We start from the raw sequence: 22,272 nt of genomic DNA, 5'->3' as shown, positions 1-22,272 counted from the left end.
GTAATAGAAAATTTTATTTAGATTTTAATAATTTAAGTTAATTATATTTTTATATATAATAAGATATTTATTTTGCTCAAAATTTTCATTAGTTTTAATCCATATTAAAAAAAAAACACTAAATTAGAGAATTTTAATTGAAAACATTGAAAATAAACTAAAAACCTAAAATGAAATAAAAATAAAAATACAAACACTCAATTGAATTTTTGAATTGGGGATAGATATTTTGTTTTTTTGGGGCTGAAGGTTACTTAAAAGACCTAATTGCTTTTATCAGAAGTGGTCCCGTACCAGCTTACAAATACGAAACAGAGAATCGCTGACAATATTCGGACAAAAATAGAGAGAGAGAGAGAGAGATAGAGAGACACGCTTTTAAGAAAACGACGACGATGCATTCGGTGTTTTCCGTCGACGATATCTCCGACACCTTCTGGGCTTCGAATCCGGCGATGAATCGGAGCGCCTCAGAATGGGCATTCGAGCGATTTCTGGAGGAGTTCTCGTCTCCAGCGGCGACTCCTCGCACGCCTCTCCCCGATTCACTGCCGGCGTCATCGGTCGCTTCCTCTTCCGTCGCGTCTGAATCGTCCACGTCGAAGCGCCAAGACAGAGGCGATGAGGTCGTCGAGATCAAGAAGCATGATCACCTTTCTCCGCCGTTGAATCCTTCTTCAACTGCTTTGACTGATTCTGATCAGTACCGTGCGTTTCTGAAAAATCGGCTTGATCTGGCTTGCGCTGCAGTTGCTCTAACTCGTGTATATATTATATATATATATATATCTCTTTTTCTATGTTAAATATATTTCAAATTGCTCTTAATTTTTTGTTCGTGAACAACTTTCTTTTCCAATTGAATGGTGTTTGCAGGAGTCTGCTTGTGTGAAGCCTGGAGATTCTGCTAATGTAGCTCAGAGTCAATTGCAGGCTCCGAAGGCTTCGCAAGTTGGATCCGGGGCTCATGATAAAGGTTTCTACTCGTGTTGTCAAATTATAATTATTTTGTTTGGTTCTAGTTCTCGAAATCAATGGCTGTCGTGAAATTGTTATAGATACTACTTAGACAGAAAAACGTATGCATAAGCCTCTTATAGTTTATGTATGTTGAAAATTAGACATTACAATTTGCATCGTTATTTAGTGACCTCATGCTTTTAGTTCATGAATTCATTAGAAGATGATAGTCATTATTAATTTATTGGGTTATAGTCGCTATGACACTGTAACTGTAAGATACTTTGATCTAGCGTTTGTGAACCTCTTTTAAGTTAATAAAAAATATAGTAAGATACTTTAATCTAGCATTTGTGAACCTCTTTTAAGTTAATAAACAATATATATTTTTAGTAATGTGAATTTCTATATTTTCTGGCTTGACAGCAATTTGTTTGGATATTATTCTGCTACTTCATGCATGAGTCTTTGTGTGAATTACAAATCTGATTTCTACTTATTCAGTTGCCCATGATGGTCCTCCAGTGGTAGAAAGTGAGGCTGATGGTGGACCTCTCGGAATTCCGGCCTTACCTTCTATTCAGAAGAAAATAGGTGGACAAAGTAAGCAAACAACTAGTGGATCATCAAGAGAGGAGTCAGATGATGATGATCTTGAAGGAGACTTGGAAATCACTGACAATATGGATCCTGCCGACGCTAAACGTGCTAGGAGGTAAGCGCTTGGTACAGATTCGTGTTTTGGCCAGTGTATGGGACCCTTTTATTTGTTTATTGTCTGGTTGTAAGGTAGTTCTCCTTTCAATAAATATCACTATTTGATGCTTCAGGACCATTTGTCTTGGACTAGAGCAAGAGAAAGAAAACAGAAAAGAATTTCACTTGCCATTCCATTTGCAGGGTTTTGTTCAAGTGCCTTTCATTGATTGGTGGAAACCAGTGTTCCAGTGTATTTGGAACAATTGTTTTGATAAATCAAGGGGGAAGTTGTATTTTGTGTAATTAGATTTATTGAAAGTTTTGCTTAGTAACAGATCTGGTGAAAATTGTTGCCAGTTCGTAAAATCAACAGATTACCTCCTTATTCAGGTTAATAACCTTATAAATTTAAAATCCATAGCCCCTTATCAATTGATATATTGACGGTTGGTGGCTCAGGATGCTATCAAATCGAGAGTCAGCTAGACGCTCGAGAAGAAGAAAACAAGCACAAATGGGTGAACTTGCAACACAGGTTCAGCTTTCACATTTTGCATTAACTATCGTATTTTATACTTGAACATTTCCTTTATGCTCTTTTTATATATAGGATACATAATTATGTATATATTCTGGGTCTACATAGGTTAATCAACTAAGGGTTGAGCACTCTACTTTGTTAAAGGATCTCACTGACATGAATTCAAAGTATGACAATGCTGCTGTGGACAATAGAATCTTAAAAGCTGATATTGAGACGTTAAGAGCAAAGGTCAGCTGACATATTCAGTGTATATCTGTTTCTTTCATATTTGTTGGTTCATATTATTTCCATTGTCAATTTATATTCCACTTGAAGGTAAAATAATTTCTGCAGTATTCATCTTAAAAAATTTAAAAAGGTTTCAAGCATGAATTCGTAGACACTGAATTGGCATGTTCAATCTCATTTGCTCTTGACCATAAACAAATATGATTTGGAAGTTGCACCATTTCCTGGTTCATGGTCTTTCCTTCTACGACTTCTTCTACGGCTCCAAAATCCAACAACAGCTGGTTGATCGAGTTAATCAGCTATAAAATTCTGAAAATTGATTGGCTTATTACTTTGACTGGTTTAGGGAGCTAGTCACTCCTCTGTAGTCTTCTCAGAAGACTTATCCAACCCTTGGTCATGCTTTCTGCACTCACATTTAAGAGACTGCAAGGTCCTGATTCAAATGTGGTTTCCTTTTTTTTTATCTATATTATGGTCTAAAGTGTCATGGTTGCAGCTTACATTTTTTCCCCCAATTTTCTGCATTAATATATCAATGCTTAATTTTGTCAAATGAATTTGTTTTCAATCTGCGGTTGTACATGTCCTTGTGATTTAATAATAATGCTCATTGCATGATCTGCTTTTCTTCCAAAAATTGGATGCTTAATCGATTTGGCATGTGTGATACATCACATCCATGCCCAAACCTTCTGGACACTTTTCCAGTAAGCTTTTATTTATTTATTGGGAAGCAACTTCTCCAATGAGCTTTAAAATTGCTTAAACTTGATGTAACTTTTGAAAGTTTTACCAGGTGAAGATGGCTGAAGAAACAGTTAAGAGAGTGACGGGGATCAACCCACTGCTTCTAGCCATGTCCAATGTAGCTGGTACAGTCATGCCTTCAGTGAACAGCGCAATAAATGGATCAACTAATGCTGCAGTACCAATGCAGCAAAACCGTAATCAGCTTTTTCACCAAGCAGTTCCCAGCATACCCACTGCCACTCCGCATCACCAGAGATTAGACAGCAGCTTCCCTGGTAACACCCCAGTTCCACTTGTTGGAAACCACCCACAAATTGAAGTTAATAGACAGAGTGATGTTGGGGGAGGCAAAATGGTTGACATATCTTCAATTCAGCAGCATACAGGTAGAGTAGCAAACTTGCAGAAGCAGAATGGCCCAGGAATAAATCCCTGTGGGTCGTTACCAGGGCCTGGGTGGGAGCGTGAATCTTCCCAGGCAGTTGCCAAAAATAACAAGCATAATCAAATATAGCGTGCGTGATTGGGATTCCCAATCCCATTTTAGGGAGGTTGAATAAAATATTGCTCCACATTATTGCAGCTTTTAATTTCTACTGCTGCATTGCAACAAGATTTCCCAAAGCCCCTCTCTTTTTCTTTTCCTTCCTAGTTTTCATGTTGACATATTACATGTTTATTTTTACTTTTCCATTCTGCAGTTGTCATCAAAATTAAATGAAGAATTTGATATCGATTAGCTAAATCATTGCATATATGGTCATTAATAATTAAAATAAGAAAAGAGACGTTCTTTAAGGATTGTTGGATTTCTGTAAATGGCCACTAATAAATCCCGAGGTTTCATTTAAAACAAACAAAAAATAAATTGAAAAAAAAAAAAAGTGGAAATGCCAATTGACAATTAAATATGATCATTACCACTACCGCTTAGAGATATGATTAATTTTTAGTTTCTATTTTTTTATTTTTTTTAAATCTAATTATGTACAATTTGTTTATATTACATGTAAAAGCAATTTTAGCTAAAAACTTGGAAGGAAAGAAACGAAATAATAATAATAATAATAGAAACAAAAAACCAACACAACTTGAGATTATTTTCAATTTTGTATTTTTTTTCTTTTTCTCCTTAACTTTAAAACTAACTTAAGATACCAAACAAACTCTAAACTATCATCAACATACACTAGTCATAAGCAAATTACACACAATTAAGTAGACAAAAACTACACCTAAGTTAAACTATTGTCTTTTGTTATTTTGGTTTGTTTGTTTGTTTTTAGATCCTTTAATTTTTATTTTTTTTTTTATTATTTTTTTATGCATACATATTTACGTCCTATACGTAAGTTAACCCAAAGAGATTACATAGGTTCAAATGAAAATAAAAAATGGGGCATCACATATGCGAGCTATCGGTTGAAACAGTAAAAATTATCTGGCAATTGTGGGAATGCAATGGCGTCACCCAGTCGTTGAATGAATTCACTACTGAATTTTGACACCAGCAGCTTGGAGACCCGAGTGAACTTTGCTTTGAAAATGGGCTTCCAGCCTGCCAAGTATGGAAGTTGTATAATAACAACAATAATACTAATAATAATAAAAGACTGGAAGCCTAAAAATAAAATAAATAAAAAAAAGAAAAAGCGCCATGCCTTGTTGCACACTTATAGTATATTGTTTCAGGAGAGTTGTAGGTTCGTGCATTGGCAAACATCCTCTTTGCATCCGCAACAAACATCTCAAATGTAACATAATATTGCTCCGACTCTACCCTCTTCGACATGGTCCTCAAATCTGCAGTTTATTCAACATCCATCAATTAACACAAATTTTAATACCATACAGTCGTCTAATATCAGCCCCCGAAATTAATTTACAGCAGGAGCCGGAATTCCACAAATAAAAGCCCAAGGGCAGATTATGGTCAATGTCCTAGTAAATATTCAGATCATGTTCCCTTTAAAATTCTAGTTCTCGAACTAAATGATCACACTTTTGAATATTAATTTCGATTCCTGTGTTGTAATTGAACTATTAATGAAAGATGAGACATTTACTTGACTCTCCCTTCTATATTTTAAAGCTTTTGAATATACACATATGGTAACATCTACATTATTCCTTAACTGATAATATCATTATTAATTTATCATACAGGAAGAAGGTATCAACACGGCTTATCCCCAAACTATTATCACAGTTCACAACAGGCTTTAGTGAATGAAATCATTCTCACCCATGGGATCTTTGATGATGTCGTAATAATCAGGAACATCACGTGAATCAACTGGTTCCTTGAATGGCCATGCATCAACATGGTCATGCATGGTCTGCTTAAAGATGTAAAATAAATTGTTAACAATACAATTAATATCACAAAGGACTGGAAAATCAACAATAAATGGTTCTTATTGTATTAAGGAATAAATTAATACTACGAAACACAAATATAAATTAAGAAATTAGAGAGGTTTCGAACATAATTTTTCATCCCCTTTCCCTTCGAAAGCATTTAGATTCATTTCAAAGGTATTTAATAATATGTGTGCATTCAGCTCTATTTTGCAACAACTAATGGTCCTTATAGTATTATGGAATAAAATAATACAATGAAACAAAAACATAAATTTAGAAATTAAATAGGTATCAGAACATAATGCTTCATCGCCTTTCCCTTAGAAAGCATTTAGATTCATCTGAAACGTATTTAATATTGTGTGTTTTTGCATTCAGCTCCATTTTGTAACGACTTCTCTATGTAAAAAAAAAGATGGTTTTTCTATTTTTCCCTCTTAGCATCACTTTAGACGTTGAAAGGTCTAAAAACTTACCTTTAGAAGCGAGCGCATGAGTGCAGTCAAATGTTTTTTTGCACTGTCAGTAGAAGCACTAAAATTAGCTCCAAACCGTGAATGGCCCCATTGGTCAGCAGTCCAGCCAGCCTCCCCTATCATCAGAACCAGCATAAACTTAAAATAAGCATTTCATAATTTCACCAATGACAAGCAAGACAAACTGAACTGAAATAGGTAGAATCTTAACTCATGGCTTGCACAACCAAAGAAGTGCAAAATGTAAGAGAGATTGACATCATGGAAGTAATACATGTACAATTTGTTAGAGAATATGTGGCTCAAAGTGCATAAATTATACAATTCAGTCAACGTATGTTACATGGTTGTGAATTTAGGCTTCAGCTCCCAATTTGAGCCAAAAAGGTATAACATTATATTACATGGGCTTAGGCATACATGTTGGGAGCAGTAAAGCATCCAGGAGCTGACTTGTGTGAGTAAAAAAGTAATATGACAAGTCAAGGAGAGTTAAAATACTTACGCAAGCCAGGGATGTCCTCAACTTTGATGAGTTTTTTAGGAATACCAGCTTCTTTCTGAACAGATAATTCGATGATCAGAACAAATGTTGCACATTTATTTGATCAAAACTCTTGAAAGAAAAGCTAATGATTTATTTTTAACATTGTTTATGGTGAAGCATTCTGTATTCATGGCCAAAATGCAGTCTAGTCTATCAGTCAGAGAATTACCAATGTCAACATCTCAGAGTAATCTCAATAACGCATCTTATATAATCTAAAATTTTTTTTGGAACTACTGGCAATAAATACCTACTAGTCATATATGAATCTATAATTGATTAGATAGATCCAGTAACTCCTTGGTTTACCATTATACCTTTTCCAATAAATAACCTACTGGTCATATATGAATCCAAATGAAGTAAGAAAGCAAAAAAGTATAATTGATTAGATAGATCCAGTAACTTCTTGGTTTACCATTATACTCTATACCTTTTGGAAATCGATTCCAGGATAAACAATATGACAGTTTGAGAGCTCTCTAATCTTTTCATCAATTGCCTAGCAAACCAAAAACAATCACCAAGTGCAGATTGTTAGTAAATCTCAATGACTGCTAGAACAATTCATTGTTTGGGACAAGAACCAAATTACTCATGGAAATAGATAAGCAATCAATTAATCTTACCCGCCTTTGGCGGCGAATCATAGTTGACAAATCAACGTATGGAAGCTTTGGATCAATTTTGCATTCCATAAGAATTCCACCATCATAGTCTTTTATATACCTGAAGCAATCATGTAATTATAGCAAATCAGATGATAACATCTATATTGGTGATAACAATATTTGAAATTCGATCATTAATTGAAAACACATGTGGTAGGATACTAAAATTAGATATTGAAAGTAGCAGTGGTGGAGGACCAGCAGCTGACATGCGCAATCAAGCAGCAGCTGTTTCAAGGCTCCCAAGCTCCAATAATGCACATTTTAAGCTTACCAAAAACTCTAGAAGAGACCTAGATGAGAAAAGAAAAATTGGAAGTCTTCACAGAACTTGAGATGTGCATAAACATACCCTTGCCAACGATCTTTCTCCAGGTGAATCTCTTTTGTAAAACCCTACAAGTAAATAAGTATAATTTAATGCATTATGTAACCAAATCCCGGACAAAAACAGAATATCAACAGAAAAATAAATCAACATCATTATTCAAGATATTAATGGAAGAATTACTAAAGCTATATTCTAGTTTTGCTACCATAAGTCGATCCTAAAAAAAAATTGACATAACAAACAAACAAACAAATGCAGACCCCTTACACTACAAGACTGTAAAATAACGAACCTGTTTAATAAAATAACCAACAGCATTATTGTCGGCATATGTCAAAAAATGAGTTAGCCCATCAACATCTCGTGCATGCTGTTTTAAGTGATTCATCAATCTAGTGCCATAACCTTTTACTTGTTCATCAGCGGTGATTGCACAGAAAGCTATCTCCCCGAACTTTTGGCTGTACTCTTCCAAAAAGACTGTCTGTCAGTATAGAGAGCTAACAAGAAAAAAACTAAAGGATGATTTCAACGATTATCCTTGCCTGACATATGGGCGATATGTGATGCCACCAACAACCTGATTCCGTCTGATTACCATGACAGATTTATGGTTCCTGTAAATCCAATGAGAAAACACACATACTTTGATATGGAATTTCTTCCATAAAAGTTACCAGAGCGAGAGAGGAATGAAGGGAAATATACAAAAGAAACAATGTAGACCAAGCTAGAAGCTCAAGTACAAGAACTTGATTGGTTTTAAACTAAAACCTCATATAGAGTTTATATCAATTTGAAACAATAAATAGTTAACGGTTAAAAGCAACATACATGTTCAATACATAGAACTCAAACTTGAATAACTTTGTAAAACACTTGCAATATGCTCAAAAGCAACATGCATGGGTTGGTACTAGCTAGGCTAATTACACTATGCTACTAGCTAGCATAAAAGTTTGTCAATTCTCAACCTCACAAACCCATGCATTGGATTTGACCACCATGTTTTATATAGCTTCGAAAGATTTTAGTGGAATTACCTATCCATAACAAGACGGACAATGTACTCCTTGGGCATGTTTGGAAGTTGCCTGCCAAAGATATTCTTCAATCCTATCAACCTGAGAAAAACAGGAACAAAAGGGCAAGCATTATAATCCGCATTACGGCACAACAGTAATACGAATAACTGAGAACCTGTAAATATCCAAGGAAATACAAAACTTCAGTAGAAAATGCACAACCACTCGACAATATACAGGAAAATTCTTCATCAAATACATGTAGGATGAAAAATAATTAGGGAAAAAATGACTACCAAACCATATGCTGATCAATACCGTCGTTCGAAAGGCAAACGAACTTGAGCCTTCCAGCTTCCTCCTGCAAATTTAAGAAATTTTTTTTAAAAAAAATAATAAATTAAAATTAAATCACATAATTTTTAGATAAACAAGAAGATAGAACTAGGCGAATAAGCATAGAAGAACGAATACCTCTCTCTTAAGACTCTCTTCCCTAGCAATATATGCACCACTCGTCTGTAAATTTTCAGTAAATATCTTGGTTGCGTCTTCCTTCCCCATTATCCCTGGCAGCGAGCTAGCGTTTGCAGCAGGCCCCACCGTACCGGTCCCCGTGGCTCCACCACCGTCCTTGCTGCTCTCCGTATTCTCGATCTTCACCGTCGCATTCTCCGTCTTCAGCTTCGTGTTGCGAGCCGAGGCCGCCGCGGAGCCGCCTCCACTGTTCTCCAACCGTGCAGCGGTGAAGGTGCGCATGGAGGAATCGTTGTCGAAGTCTTCCTCGTCGTCATCGACGGCAGCGTCCTCCGAATCATCGTCGGAATCGGAATCGGCTCCACCTCCGCGCGCGGAGATGCTCTCGAGGTCGTCGTTGGAGGTCAGTGCGCCGTCGCGAGTGTCGGCCGAGAAAGAGGAGGGAGGGAACGGTGGCGCGTGATCCTCCGACGCCAGCTTGCGCTTGTGGATGGAGGAAGTAGCGGAGGCAGAAGCTGAATGCGAAGGTGAAGGAGACTGAGAACTCCGAGAACGGTTGGGCGCGGTTAGATGCGAGGAGTGCGTGTCCATTTAGGTATTGACTCGGTGTCAGCGATGCTGTTTTGGGCAGATGGAATCGCCGACTTGGGGGTTTCGCGCGTATGGTGTTCTCTTCTCGGAGCAGAAACAAGCGAGAGTGAGCGAGGATTATCGAAGGAAACAGCGATCACGTGCAAGTATTGCCGATTGTCTCGCGGACTCTTGTACGAACGTTATCGTTGTGGGAATAAATCGGTGAATTAACTGGGCCCTTTTGAATTAGTTTGGGCCATACCGAGCTAAATTTTGACCCAATGGGCCTCCTTGTCTGTGACTTGCCCCATAAAAGTTTTAAAAATAAAAAAGGGGGGGAAACTATGTTCGAGGAAATGAAAGAATAGCATTATTCATTCAGCGCCTAATGTAATCCAAATTTCTGTATTTACTTTTTGAAGATAGGCTGAGTTGATGTTTATTTAATTTGGTTTTATTAGTTTTCGGAAAACAGAGTTACAAAATTCGCTTGGGGGAGAATATCCTTATTGTCATTTGAAGGCCAGATTCAAATTCAAATGTTGCATAACTATTAAGTTCATCTTCCACAAAATAAAATAAAAAAGAAATAATGTCGTATAACAATATAGCATGTATTGTTTATTATCATATGAAGATAAAAGCAACATAGAGACGCCGTTTATGTAAGAGGATGATCAACTACTAGCTGTTTATGTAAGAGGATGATCAACTACTGCATATAAAAGATGAAGATGGTCCTCCACCTTATGATACCTTGATATGGAACCCTACAATTATTACACCAAAAGGAAATTAACCCATTAGTTCTATATCCAAATTAACCAAATATATATATATATATATATACATCATAATTTTAATTATCATATGAAAGTAATTACAAATACACATACCAGGCCTAATACCAGTAGTACTCGTCCCTCTTTCTCTCTCTTATTGCAAGGGGGAATGTAGGAACTGGTTTTTTTTTTGGTTTGAGAACGAGTCTTTCTCTTGGCCCCCAGGGAAGAAGTATTTCTAGCGGCTGGTTTCTTTTCGTTTGGGGCTTTCTTCCTCCTTGGCTTACGCTTCTTCTTCGAACTGCTCCAGAAAGTAGCAGGAACGACCTTGTTATATATATTATATTCACGTAATTATGGTTTACCTTATAAACTTCTGCAGCAATTTGTATGTTAGAAATATGAATTACATATATCTCTAGATGTATATATGTATATATACATATATCTAATTAAAGGAATTAATATTTGCCTAGAAATTTAATTTCATACAAACTAATTAAACAAACAACTATTAATTCATATTAAATGATTATGCACATATATCAAACTAACAAAAGATTATCAGATTTTATTTGAACTAAACTAATTACTTCTAGTCCAAGATTATAATTTTACAAGTTTTGATTTATATATATATATATATATATAGCTAGGATTAATATAGGTTACGAATATTTATGTACCTATCAGGTAAATTGTTGAAGTAGGGGCCAAGTTGTTCAGGGCTTGCCATGAGCTGAATGAGTTCATTCTTTTCCATGTAATCATAATCATAATCGTCATACATAACCTGCAGAAGAATATATATATATATATATATGCTGTAATTCATTAATAAATATATTTACAAAAATTAAATTAATTATTAGAATAATTATTTTGATATTCTAATATTGAAAGAAAAGTAGTAAACTAAGAGGTACCAAGAAAAGGAACGTACCTTGAACCAGCCAGTTTCAACATCATAATCTGCAACCCGACCCATGTATCTCACACTACCCAACTCCTTAAAAATAACAGCTCCCATCCATTTTCGTGCTTCGCACCTCATTTGTTTCCTAACATTCTATATACATATATATATATATATATATATATATATATATATATATATATACACACCATGATTAAGAGACATTGTGAAAAGTTAATCCTATTATGTATTGGTAATTTTCTTCTTGTACAACCCATATCATAAATATATACAACTTTCCGATAAAGTAGCTGAGTACTGATCTCATTGTAATATGGATATCTATGTATATCATAACAAAACTATATATATATATATGTAGTGCAAATTAATTTAAAGTTGTTAGTTTGAACTTACATCACTATCACTTTTTAGTATGTTATGCAAAGCAAATGAAATTCCATGACCTTTATGATCCTTTTCATCCTGGTCATCATCTACAATATGAATAGAAGTAGGAGGAAGAGAAGGAGAAGGACCAAACACTGGGATTGCCTTAATGCCTTCTTCTTCTTTCACTGGTTCTGTTTTTATGGAATGTTTTGCGGCACGAAAGGCACTAACCACTTCATCTGCCCAATATTTCTTCTTTTACATTAATTAACAAACTAATAAATTAAAATGGAACAATTATACAGTTTATATACCCCAAAGTACTATTTTTAGATACAAAGAAAAAAGTTTATTAATAATGTGTAAATAATTAGTATCTAGATGTGGAATATATATATATATATATATATAACTATGTATATGGAAAAATTGACAACTTTGGTACAACACCAATTTCAATATAGGCTTAAAGGGCCAGCCATGAACAAAAACGTCATTGATTAAACCGAAAGAAGGAATTAAAGTGACAACCAATCTTCGTTCAAGCAGATAGCTAGCTAGATCTTATAGGAATCCCTAACCCTAGGAAATGTAAAGCTTCTAAACCAAGGGAGCCCCAAAAAATGAGTAGTCTCTCATCTGTCTCACTAGAATTATATATCTAAGAATTACAAATCCATCTAGTTTTTGCTTATATTTGGTACTTAGCATAATATCATGTATCTGTAGCTTGACCAATTTCTGTATATGGTGTTAAATTAAATTGTAGAATTTGAAACGATCCCTAATCCTTTCTAGATATTTTAAGGCTATTGGTGACCATGACAAGGGATTAATATTCTTTCTAAATATGTATTCTAGCATTGAAGTGTAACAATAATTTACTTACATATTATTAATAAAAAGTACATGCATTTTTTCTAATAAAATTAAAACTTTATAGATTTGAAAATATCGTTTTCTGTTACTAATCGTTAAAAAATTTTAATGATTAATTATTGACTTTAAAAAGAATTAATTTGATTATTAAATTTGAAATTACTATAAAATATATTGATCACTAACTAGTTGTGGTAAACCTTTATCAGCTTATGCTAAATCTAATTATCACTTCTGTAAGACCTTCAAAAGTTGCTCTAATCGAAGTATTCATGAATTTCTATATAGACAATGAAGAATAACCAATTGATCATTAAAATCTTGAATATACGAGGACAGGAGAAAACTTAAAATTAATTTCAGATGAACTTTTTTCTGAATTCAACCAGGATTTCCAATCACCATTTTAAATCACTAGTTTTCCCCCAAAGAGTTACTGGTTCAAGACTTTTACATTATTTTTTTGTCATTATTCTCAAAGGAAAATCAGGGACAACTAGAGTTTATTGGTTTTTTTAAAGAAAAGAAACACCAAGCACTCAAATCTTTTCCATTAGTTTCCATTCATGAGGTGAACTCGCCCTGACTGATAGTGATCCAACATCTATATTCAAGAAAAGAAAATAAAACCACACATAGATCAGAATAATCAGAAAAAGATACATATACAAAGCCAAAAATGCATGCAAAAGGGTCTTAATAGCTTAGCTTGCAGGTTAATTTCTCAAGAGATCTCACCTTCTACCTTGCAAATAGCTTTTCCAGAAACACTCATTTTCAGATTATGATCTTGAAACCCTACACGGATATTTAACCAAAACATTATATTTATATATATCTATATATATATATTTATTTATTTATTTATACAGATATATATATATATATATATATTTTATGGAACACCATTTTATAGAGGACATATTAATGACTATGAGTGAGAAATTAATTGAAGATTGTCCTAAACGAGAGAGGTTTTCATATACATATACCTGCTGAGAAATCAAGCACATTGACACTGAGACTGCTAATGAGATGGTGAAGATTATAATTACATATACATATATATATATATATATATATATATATATATATATATATATATATATATATATATATATATGTAGATATATTTGGCTTTCCCTTCCAGGTTGTGGTCCTTGGGATTGCATTAATGGGTGACACCTGCGCTCAGATTTTCTCATTTTTGTCCAACTTCATGCAGGAATACAAATCTGATGCTTTTCACACCACCACAGTTTCTGTGGCTCATCCAATAACATTTATCCACGTCAACTTTGTTGTGCCTTCGGTTTAGATATTTTAGTAGGTTAAGTTGGCATATTTGATTTTAATTTATAAAATTGCTAGTATGTTTCGTTTTAGGTGACACTTGCATTGCATGGCTGGATAGGAAGGATTAACGATTAGGAAAGTTTCCGTTGCTTATGAAGCATTAGAGTTTATTAAAATATTGATATTTTAATATTATGTTCTCTGGCAAGACTTGCCAACACTGGTTAGCCCATAAACTTGACGCGCTTTTCCGCTAGTTGAAGTTGGTCTCTCCGCTAACACATAAAAAAATTACTTTTTTTTCTGAGGTGGTAATTTAATTTTTGATTTTTTAGTCATTAATTCTTATCCATATTAGGACATAAGTATTTGTTGGACTCCATTCACCTTTTTTTTCCATTATCGTCAAGGGCAAGCGTATTTTTATTTTATTGCCTAATTATATATATATATATATATATATATAAAGGTTAAAAATTTTCAAATAATTTGTTTAATATTTTATTTTAAACAATAAAAGCTAAATCTTACTATACAAAAATAAGTAGTCTCTTAATTAAGATAACTTAAAAGCAAGTCTTCTCATTCAAATTCAACAATTTTGACTAGGTAACTTACTTGTAAGGTCCACCTAAAATGGTCATTCACATGTTTAGACTTTAATGACATTGAAACTAATGGAGAAATAACTATTCAGCTAAAAACAACAAAAAAAAAAAAAAAAAAAACTAATTCCACTTAATAAAAAAACATTGATAAATAAATCCCGTCTACTAGTAAGGCATCCAGAAAGTTCTAGTGAAAATATGTCATCACCACGTCATCCCTCTACACTTATATTTTATGCTCGTAACTCCCCCCCCCAACCCCCAAAAAAAAAAAAAAAAAAAAAAAAAAAAAAAAAAAAAAAACATATACCCGGTGTTACAATACTTCAATAATATTTCACTAATTTAACAAAAATGGTGATAATTAAGCAAGTCAAAGATATTAATTAAAGAATTTTGTTCTTTAAAAAATAAATAAAATTTTTTTTTTAACCCCCCTTCTGTTTTAGATGGCATTACATGATCATTTCACAGCACCTAATTGTTAAATGAGTGAGTAATCCAACGCCCGGGGGGGGAGGGACAATTGAATTTTGAAATAATAAATAGATCATAGAAATACAATCAATTTTGGTTATTCTACATTTTTGGTAGTATAGGAGGGGGCCAATAGTCATTCTCATCCTTTGCCTCTTCACAATTTTTTTCTGCTGTATGTCTTTGCAAGAACCAAAAAATAGATCGGCGGGCTTCGAGTATTGAAAAAAAATGGAAAGCTCGCCCATCGGCAATGCTCCGACACAACGCTTGAAAATACCATCACCACTCCGTTTTTTCAGTCAGATCTTGGCCGATTTGGACCGCTCTTTTGGTTATTGTACAGAGGTAATAGCCATGGAGACCCATGTTTCCTTTTTCCATAACACCGCCAATAGAGCACAAATAGTCCCGCTATTACAATAAGCGGAATGGCCCATCTGTATCGAAACAATAGATACTAATCAAAATTTTGACAAATATGAAGTGAGAAACAATTTATTTGGACTTAAGAATATGTTTTTCTCTGAGATTGCAGCTTATAACTAGACATGTAGTTACAAGTTCCTCATAATAACGTCTTATGCTTGAAGATGTGCCTGTTAATGAGGGGTAAGAGAGAGGAAAAAAGAGTTTTATTACCTGTCTAAATCCAGGACAGGGCTGTAAACAACTGTTTCCCAAGTGGCTACTATCATATGCCAAACTGGGTTGTAGTAAAGGGACTCTGCAGACCAGAACATCCTCGTGTATGTCTCTAAGAAGATGAAGAGTATCCATGCCCCAACTTCAATCAAAATAAACTTTATAATAAACCTGCCCACCACTACCATGACAAGAGAAAAGGCGACCAACCAATTGAAGAGCCTGTGATTATATTCTTTAATAAAAAGAGACCGTGACTTCCCCAACATCTGCAAAGGAGGAGGAAAAAAAAAAATAGATAGGCATAAACGTTACATTTAAATAAAAAAATAAAAAATAAAAAGAAACATAGTCATAAATGTTGCATCTAAATATACAAGTTAGAGGCTTAAAGCTACCAAAATGAGTGGCCCGCATAGAGCTACAGTTTCATTTCCCTGTGGAATCCACTGTTCCCACAAGCATCAAAAAAGAACTGAACTCCAACTTTCCAAGTAATGTTCTAAATCTAAGCGAAAAAGGAAACAAAACTTTGCCAAACCTTATTCATGCGATGCTCGTAAGCTGTTTTTGAAGGTCCAACACACTGATGCTCAAAACTTTGATTGCATTGCAGGAAACCTGCATTGAATTTCGCCATGGAAGGTAGTCGGAGAACTTGAAGCTGGTCCATTTTATCCTCACATCTGGTATACAATGCCTCACAAAGCTTCGAGGATTGATATTCATTAGCCAGAATGGCAGTCTTATGCACCTACACGATATTTCTGAAGTTGAGCTGTATCTGATTTTAAATTGTGAATATGTAGATAGAACATGAAAATAAGGGGTGCCAACACAAAACTATGGAAAACAAGAAAAATGCACTTGAGCCTCAAATTCTAAAAGTTCTCCATGTACCAAGCACATGGTGCTTGCCCAATGCCATAGGTTTCACCACTGCCATACTTGGGCTAGGGGTCATAACCAGTTGCACAATGATGAAAGGTCTAATTAATCTAGACTTGGATATATCCTCATACTTCCACACATGCCACCCATCTCATTCAACAATACAAAATTCCCTATGCTTCTGTGGGAAATCATATGTAAATTCTTCGCCTTCAAATGTAATAAAACAGAGTCAATTCATAGTTTTAACCTTTTCTATTTCTTCATCTAGCTGCAAGACTGACTTCTTGGCATGATTACGGCCAAAATGCTCTTCCTCAAATAGTTTCATCGCTTCATCTCTGGACGTTTCATGGGCATCCTGCAGATATTGCTCTGATAGAGGTAGACCCAACTTTTCCATCCTTTCACTATATAACTTCAAACATCGCTCAAGAATACCCTTATTGAAAACCTCTACTAGAGAGCCTGTTGATGGGATCTCCCCTTTATTCAACGCTTCAAGGATCTGAAATGTGAAAACATAAAATGCATCGAAATTGACATCTTAAATCGACCAATAACATGCAACAGCCAAGAACTTTTACTAATTCTCCTTTTTTTGTGTGTGTATTTGCATCAGAGAGAGGATCCAAGATAACAATGAGAATCATACAAACTGGACAATTAATGTCCATACAGTCGTCAAGGAGTCTAGTTCAAATTTATTACTAGTTACCAAAATTACCAATAACTGTCAAATTTGCAACCAATAAAATATATTTGACTCCTTATAGCATTAAGATAAAACTTGCCAGCAATTCAAGGACATTAGAAACTGCCTATCATCAATACATCTCAACCAGCTAAAGTGACAATGACTTTCTTTAAAAAAATTAATAATTCTTAAGGGCGATTACGACAAAATATTAAGAGGTACCTGCTCTAGGAAAGACACAAACTCCTTTCCATTCAGAGATTTTCCCTGCACAATCTTTGGACGAATAATGCTAGCAACAAGCTCTTTTAGTTGTTCCCTCCTCTTAACGTATAATGGCTCAAGCTCACCATCATTCATGTCGCAGAGCTTTGTTCGCTGAAGATGCGGCTGTTTGAAAATTCGGAAACATTATGATGTTAGACATTCAAGGCTATGCTCTTCCCTCTCCCCCACCTTCAGCATAGTAAGCCGTTAAATACAAAGTTACTAACTAGCTACAAGCTATAGAACCAAAACCTGAGTTATGCAAAAATAGTGATAATATTTTTCTTAAAGAAAAAATGGCTTATAATCCATATCATACATATATTTCAGCTCTCTTTCTCTTTCTCTATCTCTTATCCAGACATTTCGACACCTACTCACCAGTCCCTAGCTCATAATAGAAAGGTAAACAAAAGGGGCAAGGAATTTAAGTGGACAACAAAAATCAAGGGAAAAAACCCATACTTGTGGTAAGCTAAATGCTGTGCTGTTATCACCCATGATAGCCAAGGAGTCACGAATCTGATTAACCTGATAGACACAAAAGGTGGACTTTCAATTCCAGAATAGCATTGGTTTATTGAGAATGAAACAAATATCAGGAGAAAGGTACCATATCAATATTTTTGTCCCCTGCAATTTCAAAAGACACCCCTAATTAGCCTTGGTTCTAGACAACCGCAAGACTATCATGAAAAGAGCTCAGCTTGTGAACAAATGCATGGAGAAAAAACTAACCATCTTGGTTAGGGACATGACGGAGAGCTTCATTCACCATTTCTTGCACAGACTTCCCTTCTGTATAACACCACATACATAGTTAATTCAACAGCATTCTGGTGTGATCTAGGAAAATGGATGAACAACTCAAAACATAAACCATGGTACTGTTGCTAAAAGTATGTGGTAGGATGCCTTCTAAATTAACAAGATAATGTATCCAAGGAGGAATATCTCGACTTACGTAGAAAATCACGCTGGATAAGCCACAAAAGCTTTGCAGGTTCAAAAGCAATGTCTTGCCCCTATAAAATCACCCAACCGTTCACATGCATGACAAAACATTGACAATAAGATTCATTGCAAGATAATTTGCAAGAGGCTAATGATGCAAGGGCTTGTACATTACCTTCACCCTATTTGCCATGCAAAGTTTGCAACCAAACCATAAAACAAGTTAGTTTAGGCAATGAAAGAGAAGACAATAAAAGCGATGTCTGAAATAATATTATATAGCATATTGCATTAAATGTAAAGGCCTTATAAAAAGACAAAAAGAAGTACAAACCTTCCATAAAATTCTTCAGCAAGCTCAACAGCAAATGACAGCCTTGAGATGTCAGCTTCGCGTATCTACACAAAAATACACACGGATTTGTTCCCACCCATATATTGATTAAGATAAGGCAACTGCCAAATGTGCATTTGACCAACAGTTGGTGCAGGATTACATTTACAATAGACCCATATCTATATTCCATGAAATGCAACATAATTTGAACAGCACTCGATCACTTGGAAGAATATGAATATGAGAATTAAGAAACATGGCAACATAATTTGCCATGTCCATTTGATAATTTCTTCAGTTTGAATAACATTGCAGGTGGTAGAACATACTTCTAAAATTCCAGCAAAGAGGTAAAATGCAAGAAAAGTTCTTATACAAGCATCAATGCATCATTGAATAAACAATAACATCAAAAAGGGTAATAACTAACCGTTTCTGGCAGGTTATATATAAGTACAGAACTCAAGACAGTTGCCAGGGCAAAAATCCTGTAAACAAGTCTCAGAAAATTAGCAAGATATACCAAATTTGAATGGGATAACAAGAAAGAGCACTATGCATAGTGCAATTACCGATCATCATATACATTTGACTTCCCAACACTCTCAAATCCTTCAGTGTCAAGGTAAAACACAGAAGTTTTCACTCCATCAATATCCATTTCCAGTGGTGTTCCCCATACCCATATTCCTATAGAGGCGAAATACAGCATAAATTGACAGACAGGCACATATACAACCACAAGTTAGCCATTTCTATCATATCAATAATAAATTACATTTTACCTTTAGTTTTTGTGTCACGCATGTGTCCAACACCAAACCCTGTAGAAAACATTTGAATCTTTAAAATGTATTAAATATTCTAGCTAGACATGCTATGCAAGACAGTTTGATTACAAAAGATCCATATATATTTCAAAAATAAAAAAGGGTAGTAAAGCAGAGACTGCACCTTCATAACAAGAAAGGGAGAGAAGTTGATTAAGCAAAAAAGATTTTCCAGAGCGGTATGGTCCAATAACCTGGTCAGACAACCAATCAGAACAAACAATAAAAACTTGAGCAGAAATTTCAATTTAGGTGAACATAATAATTACCAATTTTTCAAAGATAATGCATAAAGAAAATCAAAATCGTGAGTATTAAGGAAATTGCACCTAAGGCTTACCGCAACAGCTGCAATTGGAGTTGTTATTCTCTCAATGGCCTCCAAACCCTCCCTCGAAAGACGCAGTTTTGTATGACCGGGATCAGGTTCCACAATAGGAAACCTGCATGTACAACATACACAGAAGAATAAACTCCCATGTACATACATGATATTACAAATGGAAATGAAGCTTCTTGTCTCAATCAAGGTGAACAAAAGACAAACCATGGGTCTACAACATTCTAAGTAAGATAGACACACTCAATTCTATTGCAGGAGCATGAAAGGATGCAACTGAGGTATGATATCTCATTTTATGTTTATGCAACTTTCATTCAACGTAGACACTGAAGAAATATTGAATGTCAGGAAACACTTTCAAAAATAAAAATTCAAAGCTTCTCAAGTTGCCAAATTAAATTTATCATTTTGAATGGATAGTATTGGTAGAAACTTCCATCAATAATATGCATGCTCAAAGATTATGATGAAGTACTGAGTCTTCTACACTAGGCATGTGAGAAATATTCTGGTGATACTGAAATATGAGAAAAAATTCTGAGACTTTAAAAGTCGAAAGGGTAAGTAATAATCCAGTTATATACATGCTCTATGTAGCTAAAGATATTGATCTTTCTGAATGCGCAATCACTCCCTTAATTTAGCTTAGGCCAAATGCTTCTTTTTGTTCACAATCATAATTTTTTAATTTAAGTTTGAGAACTGCCAGCATACTTTGAAAAGAATCATAATCTCCAACTTCAAGAATCATAATCTCCAACTTCATGTTTTTTCAATTAGTATAAACTCCAACATCCATTATTTAAATCATATTATACTTGTATTCAATTTTATGATTAAAATTCCATCCACAATATTGCAACAAAGAAGTCAATAAAGCAAAAGGTTAACGGTGTGCCGCACTAAATTTTTGAAAACGTACAAAAAAAGGCCTGTTATTTAGCACGTTCAGACAATTCTCTGGCCTTTTCTTTTTTTTTTTTTTGAGTCTTTTGGATTGAAAACCATAGCCATTTTTGCACCCCTAAACAACATATATTCGAAATATTTCCTAAATGTTTCAAAATCTATAACCGTTAAGACATAAAAACACGGCAAGCCACATGTGAAAATTAACTCTTTTGCAGCAATTTAGCATGAAGATCAATTCTAACTATCCTAAAACTAACCAAATTTATAAACAATTCCAACAAATCAAAAATATTAAAATTATCTCATCCAGAGGGAAAAAAAAAAAAAAAAAAAAACGAAAACACAGAAAGCTTCAGATTCAGAACAATTTTAAACTAAATAAAAGGAATTACTTACGCTCGGTGAAGATTGTCAAATGATAACGACCCAGATGCGAAAAGGCAGAGAAATATCGAAATAAGCAACACCCAACGAGAAACCTCCATGGTTGAGCGAAGCAGAGGCCACACTATCTCCCAAATGCGGTAGAGTTACAGAAGGGCTGACAGAATTGAAACGACGAAGCAAACACGGGGAAGACCAACAAGAAGAAAAGGAAACAGATTTTGAAGAGAAGGTCAAGAGGGAATGGGATCTAGGAAACCATGGAAACGGGTGTACGTTAAGAATCGTGTACCCACATGCGGGAGGTTTTACTTTTGCTTATACAGGGAGGTTCAGATTTGTGATTTGCATCCAAATGTACACGATACATACCAGATACACACACACACAATTATTACTAAAGGTATAAGATCTGTTTTTCAGACCAAAAAAACAATACATATATTTTTTTAATTTTGAGATAAAAAAAAAATTAAAAATTAAAAATTCCAAAAAGCAAAAATCCCATTATTTTCTTCTGGCGAATTTTATGTCAAAACTTTATTACTCTACCAATTTAGTTATGATCCAGTTATTACTACTTGAACCATTTTGAATATCTAATTTTCTTTCTTTTTTTTTTTTTTTCTTTAAAACAAAACCTCCCAGTTTTTAAAGATTACCTAGAGATCATACAGAATGTTTTTTCTTAACAAGATGTCATAATCATAAATGGGAAACCCGCATTTGAAGGAGAAAAAAAATATAATAATAAAATAAAAACCCCCTAGATTTTAGTAGAAACATAATCCCAAATCAGATAATAATTGTAAAAATAATTACCAAAAAATGGGACGGAGTGTTAAAAAAAATATGAGACATAGAGAAAGAGAGAAATCACAATAAGGGGGTGACCAAAATAATATTGCAATTTTTGGAAGTTGCACATTTTCCACTTCTACAATTTTGAGTACAAACACCCTTTGATTTGAATGAAAACTGATTGCTAAAATATTCAAACCTAATTCAAA

At 34.4% G+C, this 22,272-nt stretch overlaps 4 protein-coding genes across 6 annotated transcripts; 1 reads left to right on the top strand and 3 right to left on the bottom strand.

Moving 5' to 3' along the window:
- The first annotated feature begins 278 nt into the window (after window positions 1-278).
- LOC107425940 (light-inducible protein CPRF2) lies at window positions 279-3,932 on the top strand. 2 transcript variants are annotated; one of them, XM_016036012.4, is made up of 6 exons: window positions 279-764; window positions 877-976; window positions 1,486-1,675; window positions 2,119-2,194; window positions 2,306-2,431; window positions 3,234-3,932. In XM_016036012.4, exons 1-6 carry the CDS (start codon window positions 396-398, stop codon window positions 3,699-3,701), a joined length of 1,329 nt encoding a protein of 442 aa, XP_015891498.2. In that variant the 5' UTR covers window positions 279-395; the 3' UTR covers window positions 3,702-3,932. The 2 variants fall into 2 exon arrangements, with proteins under 2 accessions (XP_015891498.2, XP_015891497.3); XM_016036011.4 differs by having other exon boundaries at window positions 1,465-1,675.
- A 295-nt stretch (window positions 3,933-4,227) lies between these two features.
- On the bottom strand, window positions 4,228-9,828 carry LOC107425866 (histone acetyltransferase GCN5). Of its 2 annotated transcripts, none has more exons than XM_060820151.1 (13): window positions 9,076-9,828; window positions 8,898-8,962; window positions 8,620-8,700; window positions 8,127-8,193; window positions 7,869-8,042; window positions 7,598-7,641; window positions 7,204-7,303; window positions 7,008-7,076; window positions 6,533-6,587; window positions 6,028-6,143; window positions 5,433-5,526; window positions 4,849-4,990; window positions 4,228-4,745 (listed from the first exon to the last, which is right to left on the bottom strand). In XM_060820151.1, the coding sequence occupies exons 1-13, from the start codon at window positions 9,667-9,669 to the stop codon at window positions 4,679-4,681; spliced, it is 1,668 nt and encodes a 555-aa protein (XP_060676134.1). In that variant the 5' UTR covers window positions 9,670-9,828; the 3' UTR covers window positions 4,228-4,678. The 2 variants fall into 2 exon arrangements, with proteins under 2 accessions (XP_060676134.1, XP_015891394.1); XM_016035908.4 differs by having other exon boundaries at window positions 7,869-8,037; window positions 8,122-8,193; window positions 9,076-9,826.
- Window positions 9,829-9,977: 149 nt separating this feature from the next.
- On the bottom strand, window positions 9,978-11,487 carry LOC125424043 (uncharacterized). The gene is made up of 4 exons (XM_048480238.2): window positions 11,377-11,487; window positions 11,120-11,226; window positions 10,548-10,734; window positions 9,978-10,421 (listed from the first exon to the last, which is right to left on the bottom strand). Exons 1-4 carry the CDS (start codon window positions 11,485-11,487, stop codon window positions 10,344-10,346), a joined length of 483 nt encoding a protein of 160 aa, XP_048336195.2. The 3' UTR covers window positions 9,978-10,343.
- A 3,564-nt stretch (window positions 11,488-15,051) lies between these two features.
- Window positions 15,052-21,654, bottom strand: LOC107425871 (uncharacterized). The gene is made up of 17 exons (XM_016035913.4): window positions 21,275-21,654; window positions 19,964-20,066; window positions 19,748-19,817; window positions 19,579-19,617; window positions 19,366-19,483; window positions 19,224-19,281; window positions 18,791-18,855; window positions 18,632-18,638; window positions 18,467-18,527; window positions 18,241-18,300; window positions 18,116-18,135; window positions 17,968-18,033; window positions 17,458-17,625; window positions 16,789-17,046; window positions 16,189-16,401; window positions 15,645-15,916; window positions 15,052-15,442 (listed from the first exon to the last, which is right to left on the bottom strand). Exons 1-17 carry the CDS (start codon window positions 21,361-21,363, stop codon window positions 15,301-15,303), a joined length of 1,809 nt encoding a protein of 602 aa, XP_015891399.2. The 5' UTR covers window positions 21,364-21,654; the 3' UTR covers window positions 15,052-15,300.
- Window positions 21,655-22,272: the final 618 nt, after the last annotated feature.

This window comes from Ziziphus jujuba, chromosome 9, assembly GCF_031755915.1.
Source record: "Ziziphus jujuba cultivar Dongzao chromosome 9, ASM3175591v1".
In the NCBI taxonomy this organism is placed as follows: domain Eukaryota; kingdom Viridiplantae; phylum Streptophyta; class Magnoliopsida; order Rosales; family Rhamnaceae; genus Ziziphus; species Ziziphus jujuba.
This window is presented reverse-complemented; position numbering and strand designations above follow the sequence as displayed.

Coding starts and splice junctions, on each gene's coding strand:
- LOC107425940 (XM_016036011.4), top strand. CDS start 396: ATGCATTCGGTGTTTTCCGTCGACGATATCTCCGACACCTTCTGGGCT. Junction 977..1,464: donor ATCCGGGGCTCATGATAAAG/GTTTCTACTCGT, acceptor CTACTTATTCAG/TTGCCCATGATGGTCCTCCA. Junction 2,195..2,305: donor TGGGTGAACTTGCAACACAG/GTTCAGCTTTCA, acceptor GGGTCTACATAG/GTTAATCAACTAAGGGTTGA.
- LOC107425866 (XM_060820151.1), bottom strand. CDS start 9,669: ATGGACACGCACTCCTCGCATCTAACCGCGCCCAACCGTTCTCGGAGT. Junction 8,043..8,126: donor GCATCACATATCGCCCATAT/GTCAGGCAAGGA, acceptor TTTTTGGAAGAG/TACAGCCAAAAGTTCGGGGA. Junction 4,746..4,848: donor TACTATAAGTGTGCAACAAG/GCATGGCGCTTT, acceptor CATACTTGGCAG/GCTGGAAGCCCATTTTCAAA.
- LOC125424043 (XM_048480238.2), bottom strand. CDS start 11,487: ATGAGGTGCGAAGCACGAAAATGGATGGGAGCTGTTATTTTTAAGGAG. Junction 10,735..11,119: donor TTCAACAATTTACCTGATAG/GTACATAAATAT, acceptor TTTCTGGAGCAG/TTCGAAGAAGAAGCGTAAGC. Junction 10,422..10,547: donor TACTACTGGTATTAGGCCTG/GTATGTGTATTT, acceptor TAATAATTGTAG/GGTTCCATATCAAGGTATCA.
- LOC107425871 (XM_016035913.4), bottom strand. CDS start 21,363: ATGGAGGTTTCTCGTTGGGTGTTGCTTATTTCGATATTTCTCTGCCTT. Junction 17,047..17,457: donor TTGTGTCTTTCCTAGAGCAG/GTACCTCTTAAT, acceptor TTCACATTTCAG/ATCCTTGAAGCGTTGAATAA. Junction 16,402..16,788: donor TAGATGAAGAAATAGAAAAG/GTTAAAACTATG, acceptor AATATCGTGTAG/GTGCATAAGACTGCCATTCT.